This window comes from Mustela nivalis, assembly GCF_964662115.1.
Source record: "Mustela nivalis genome assembly, chromosome: 1".
In the NCBI taxonomy this organism is placed as follows: domain Eukaryota; kingdom Metazoa; phylum Chordata; class Mammalia; order Carnivora; family Mustelidae; genus Mustela; species Mustela nivalis.
In genome coordinates, this window is record NC_139020.1 from 213076568 (window position 1) to 213082567 (window position 6000).

The following is a 6000-nucleotide window of genomic DNA, read 5'->3' on the forward strand; positions in this document are numbered from 1 at the left end:
CCCGGGCGCAGGACCGGAGCTCGGGCGCAGACACAAGGTCAACTGCCTCACTGCTTTATTCCGTGCTTTCAAGGGCCAGTGACCGTCTCCCCCCTCGACAGGTCAGATCCGGCCCTGAAAATAAATAACGTCCTAACTCACACTGCAAATCCAAACGAGGCCGAGCGTCCTCAGAGGGACGGGCTCCCCAGGGAGCCTGCAGTGACCGGGGCGGGGGGCATGTCGCTGTCCCCCCCCCCCCCCCAGGCTGCCGGATAGGATTCCCCTCTCCCGGGTGTGACCCTGCTCCGGGGCCGGGGCAGCTGCTTCTGTCCCCTTCCACTGTCCCCTACTCTGCAGCGGCCTGCCGGGGCGCGAGAGACCCTGAGTGATGGGAAACCAAGACTCTGTAGCTCCCAGCTCCTGGCCGTCCGCCGTCTGCTGGCTCCACAGCGTCCTTGGAATCTGCTCGGGAATGCCTGGACTCAGGCTTTCAAGCAGCTAGAAAAAGAAAAAGAAAAAGAAAAAAGAGAGAGAGAGAAAAAATGGCCAGAGCCGCCGCGGTCGGGGTGTGCGGGGCTGCGGTGGCCGCCGAGTCTGGACGCAGAACCCGGGGAACCGCACCGAGCCCGCCCCGCTCCTTCTCCCCGAGCAGAGCACACACGCCGGCCGGAAACGCCTCTCTGGCTATGGACGCCACGTCGGGAAGCCCAAGCACAAGGCAACCGAGTGAAGCTTCAACAACGACGCCGACTTGCTCACGCTGGGGCCGCCACCGCGGACGTCCACCTGCCTCACCCCTGCGCAGGGCGAGGCTCACTCCCGACCGCCTCGCCACCTCCGGCGCCACGGAAATCCCCGTGTGGGACGAACTTCTTCAATCTGACCACACATTCTTTAAAAAAGAAAAAAAAAAAAAAAAAAAAAACAAAAAACCACGGCAGCGAAACCCGGGGTCTCCGGTGCCCCACGTGCGACTTGCTCACTCGCGAACCAGAAGAGCAAAGCGTCGGAAGCCGCGCCCGGGGGCAGGGAGCGGGGTGCGGGGGGCAGGGGTGCTGCTGGAAGAAGGGACAGTCGTCTCGCTTCTCCAATCTCCAGCTTCCGACCTGAAAGGCCCCCAGTCCCGACGCGGCGTTCAGGGGCCGGGCTTCTCCGGGGACGTAGAGCCGATCTGCAGCTTCTTCCAGTTGCTGGAGGGAAAGAGGCAAAAGCTTCCATTCCTCTGCCTCCAGGCAAAGAGGCAAAACCCTGCGGGACCCCGGCAGACGGGGCGCGGGCAACAGCGCGCATCTCCTGGAGCGCGCGATCCTGAAGGCTGTGAGCGCCAACAAGCTGCTAGTTCCTCTGCCCTCTCCGCGGGGTGACGGGGCGCGCAGGCCAGACCGCCCTTCCGTGTCACGCCACCCAAGGGCCCACGAAGAGACGGGAGCGCGCGCGCGGCCCCGGCCGTCCCGGAAGCTCCTCTCTCCGGGCGCCGTCAGTGCAGCTCGATGAAGGCCTCCAGCTCCTCGGGGATGAAGCCCTTGTAGGGGATCTTGTTCTTGTCCAGCGCGCGGGCGGCAAGGCACTGCAGGGAGACGTAGTTGAAGGGCTGGACGGCGCTCCTGGCCAGGAGCTTCTCGTCCAGCAGCTCGTACGCGGTCTTCTTGAAGGCATTGGCCGCATCCATGTGGGCGCCGGCCTCGATGAGGGCGTTCATGACCCCGGGGCAGTTGTTCTGGGCCGCTATGTGCAGCGGCGTGTTGTTGTCAAAGTCCCGGCTGTCCGGGTCCGCCCCGCAGTCGAGCAGCACCTTGACCACCTGCAGGGAGGGGAACCGGCCCACGGGGTAGCGGCCCACGTTGGTGGTGTCCTTGTCCACGGCCATGTGCAGGGGCGTGAAGCCGTTCTTGCCGCGGGGGGCGCACTTGAGCAGCCGGTACACCGTCTGGTGCTTGAGGCGCTCCTGCTCGGCCGTGCACTCCACCTTCTCCAGCAGGTAGAGCAGGTGCAGGATGATGGCCAGGGCCTTGGTGAACTGCGCCGAGTCCCCCGGCTCCTTGGGCAGCTGCAGCGCCCGCTCCACCTCGCGCACGCCCTTAACCAGCACCCCCATGAGGTCTGCAAAGCCGATCTGGGTGCCCAGGCTGCCCTTGGCCGCCCGGTCCTGGAGCACGTAGGAGAAGAGCTCGGCGAAGGACAGGAAGCTGCTGGCGGTCATGGGGCTCAGGGGCTCCAGGTTGCTCTGCTGCATGTCCAGGGCGTACTTCCACAGGCGGATGCAGCGCTCGAAATTGCCCGAGTCCGCGTACACCGCGCCCCGGTAGCGGATGTAGTAGGAGGTGTCCGGGTGAGAGGGGCCCAGGATGCGCTCGCGGATCAGCAGGGCCTGCATGCGCATCTCGTCGGGGTCCGTGATCAGCGCCTCCAGCTCCTCGGCGGTGGTCACCTCCCGGGAGCAGTCGTAGGCCAGCACCAGCTGCGGGGGCTCGGGCTTGGGCAGGTACGCGCCGCCCTGGTGCCGCAGCTCCATGGCCCGTCTCCAGTGCTTCAGGGCCCCGAGCAGGTCCCGCTTCTTGTCCACGTACGTGGCTCCCAGCAACTCCAGGGCTTCCACGGCAGCCTCGCGGCTGGTGGGGCAGCAGCTCTCGTAAGAATCGCTAAGCGGCTCCTCGGGGGCGGAGCGGCAGCAGCGGGCCCCCAGCGGCGGCGCGCTTCCCGCGGGGCCGGCGGCGGCCGAGGCCTCCGCGCACAGCCCCGGCCGCCCCTCGTCGCCGGCGGGCTGCTCCTGGATGAGGTACTCCACGATGTTGGTGTGGCCCGTGACGCTGGCCGCCAGCAGCGGGGTCATGCCGTAGCCGTCGCGCTCCATGCGCGCGTTGCAGCCCAGCAGCAGCTGCAGGATCTCCAGGCTGCCGGACTCGGCGCAGTCGTGCAGGGCCGTGTTGCCCTTGGCGCTGCGCCGGTTCACCTGCGCGCCCTGCTCCAGCAGGTAGCGGGCGATCTCGCGGTGGCCCTTGTAGCAGGAGATCATGAGGCACGTGTGGCCGTGCCGGTTGGCCACCTCCAGGTCGGCCTGGTGCTCGCCCACCAGGTAGCGCACCACCTCCAGGTGCCCGTCGAAGCAGGCGGCGCGCAGGGGCGTCGAGTTGGTGCGCGTGGTGCGGTTCACCGAGGCCCCGCGGCGCAGCAGGCTGCGAACCACGTCCAGGTGGCCGGCGGCCGAGGCGGCCCACAGCGGCGGCGCGCCCTCGATCGTCTCGCCGTCGAAGTGCACCGAGCCGCCCGCCTCCACGCTCGCGCCGCACCGGTCCACCAGGTACTCGACCACGTCCAGGTGGCCGTAGCGGGCGGCGATGAGCAGCGGCGTCCCCCCGCCGGCCACCTCGCCCGTCAGCTCGTCCAGCTCCTCCCGGCTCCGGCCGCTGAGCAGCTTCTGGAGCAGCTGCAGCTTGCCGTCGCGGGCGGCGTTGTACACGGCGGTGCGCAGGTCCATGGTCCGGGCTTCCGCCAGGCCATGGGCCGGCCGCCGGGGGACGCGGAGAGCGCGGGCTAGCGCCCGGAGGGGCAGGCGGCAACCTTCACCGTCTCCCCCGCCGCCATCTTAGGGGCCTGTCTGGCGGAACAAAATGGCTGCCGCGGCCCGGCGCGGCGGGGGGGGGGGCGGGTGTGCAGGGAAATGTAGTCCTGGGGGCCGGCCTCCAACGCAGAACAGAGGGAGAACGGAGAGGACCAAGACTACCACTCCTAGAAGGACGCGCACCTGCCCCGGCGAACTGGGACCACGGTGCATGGTGGGAATTGTCGTTCCGACCTGGAGGACTGAGGCGGAGACTGCCCACGGGTGGACTACAATTCCCGTCGCGCAATGCCATTACGATGCCTTCTGGAACCCGGGCAAGTTGGGCTACGTACTTCCTGTAACTCCCTCAGGCCTCCGGGCCGCCGGAAGCGCAGACGCGGGCGGAGAGACTACATTCCCCATAACGCATCGCGAGCAACTGGGAGCCAATCAGGAGCGAGAGGGAGGGCTAAGCCGGCCAAAAGGCCGGGTCTGATCCGGGTTTGGCGTGGCCGAGCCTGTGGTCGGCAGGGGGCGCTCGCGAGAGGCGGGAAAGCCGGCGGCGCCGGGGCTTTGGGGGTGCAGGGTGCACAGGTGGCTCCACCGGTCTATCTCCCGCGCTCGCGCTCGTTCACTTCTCCGTCATTCATATGCACGCATACATTTACTCACTCATGGATTTTTTTAATTAAGATTTTATTTATTTATTTGACAGAGAGAGATCACGAGTAGGCAGAGAGAGGGGAGGAAGCAGGCTCCCCGCTGAGCAGAGACCCCAATGCGGGACTCGATCCCAGGACCCTGAGATCATGACCCGAGCCTAAGGCAGCAGCTTAACCCACTGAACCACCCAGGCGCCCCTCACTCATGGATTTAATCGAACGTTTCATTTTCTTTCCTTCAACCCTCGACACCCTAAATGCAAAATCTGAACTTGCTCTAGATTGCCCAAGCCCTTGGTCATCTGACCTAGGAGTTCTCCAATATCCCTGTGAGTAAAACCTCTGGGGTTGGGGGCTTTGAGAATTTCCACTGTCCCAAATTGGTTAAGAATTTCCCAATGGTGACGACAGAGCATCAGACCCAGCGTGGGGCCCTCCTGAGGCTGGGGAGCAGGGTGACAGCCCACACAGGTCAACATCCAGGAATTGTGAACCCCACCCCCAAGGCAGACCTTTCACCCAACACTCGTCCGCCTCCACTTTGCTGCTGCCTGCCCCAAGATTATTGAGAATAATGGGAAAGACGAAGCGTTGTTGGCATGCTCAGGAGGGTTCAAGGAAACTATGGTGTTCTCTCACACCTCCCGAGTTTTGCAGGTGCTGTTCCCCCTTCCTGAAACACTGTTCCACGCCTTATTTACTACCAAATGGTCCTTCTTCAGGTATCAGCTGAGACTCTGTATGAGTCCCTGGTCTGGTGCTCCCTGGGTCCTTCCCTGGCACCCTGATGTTCTTCTGGAATCTTAGGGAAAACTCTGAGTCAGTCAGGCTACTATAACAAATACCAAAGACAGGGTGGCTGTGTTAGAGAAGTAGAACCCAAGGATATATGTCCTCCACACACGTGTGCGCGCACACGCACACACACACACACACACATATACGCACACACACGGAATGGGGTCACAAAATTACGGAAGCCAAGAAGCCCTCTGATTGGCCATCTGCAAATTGGAGGCCCCAGAGAGATGGTGGTGTGATTCGGTCTGAGGCCAAAGTCCCGAGAACCAGAAGCTCTGACTCCTGAGAGCGGGAGATACAAATGTCCCAGCTCCAGCGGGGAAAGTCAATTCTCCCTCCCTCCACCTTTTCATTCTATCCAGACCCTCAACAGATTAGATGTGGCCCACCCTCATGGGTGAGGGCATCTTCTTCACTCAGTCTGCTGAGTCCAATGTCATCTCTTCCAGAGACGCCCTCAGAGACGTGCCCAGAAGAGTCTATTACCTGCGATCTCGGCATCTCGTTGTAGCCCAGCCAAGATGACACATAAAATTAACCACCCCAGTGGCTAGAACGACAAACATTTGTTTCCCACAGTTTTGCTGGCTAGAAGTTGGCGATCAGGGCGCCAGTGTGGCCGGGTTCAGGGAGAGCTCTTTTCCTTGTTTGTGGATGCTACCTTCTCCCTGTGTGCTCCTATGAAGGAGAGAGTGCTCTGGTCTCTTTGTCCCCTGATAAAGGCACTAATCCCACCATGGGGGCCCCACGCTCGTGACCGCATCTAACCCTGACTGCCTCTCAAAGGTCCCACCTCCAGGAGCCACCCCACTGTTGTCAGGGCTTCACATACAGATTGAAGAGACACAAACATTCAGCACACAGCACTGTCCAGCATGGCATCCTGAGGTTCAGGGTCTGTTCATGGAATTTCTCAGTTGTTGCACAAAAAAGAGGGAAAAGATATCAAAGCTCCCAGGAGGGAGAGGTGAGGACAGAACCCCTGGCACAGGCACGGTAGGGTGAGTTTCTTCT

At 62.9% G+C, this 6000-nt stretch overlaps 1 protein-coding gene across 1 annotated transcript; it reads right to left on the bottom strand.

Moving 5' to 3' along the window:
• Positions 1-38: 38 nt before the first annotated feature.
• On the bottom strand, positions 39-3807 carry FEM1A (fem-1 homolog A). Its single transcript, XM_082744085.1, has one exon. The coding sequence runs from the start codon at positions 3455-3457 to the stop codon at positions 1460-1462; it is 1998 nt and encodes a 665-aa protein (XP_082600211.1). The 5' UTR covers positions 3458-3807; the 3' UTR covers positions 39-1459.
• Between the last annotated feature and the right edge of the window lie 2193 nt (positions 3808-6000).

Bases quoted from the DNA above. Each gene is read 5' to 3' on its own strand.
- FEM1A (XM_082744085.1), bottom strand. From the start codon at position 3,457: ATGGACCTGCGCACCGCCGTGTACAACGCCGCCCGCGACGGCAAGCTG.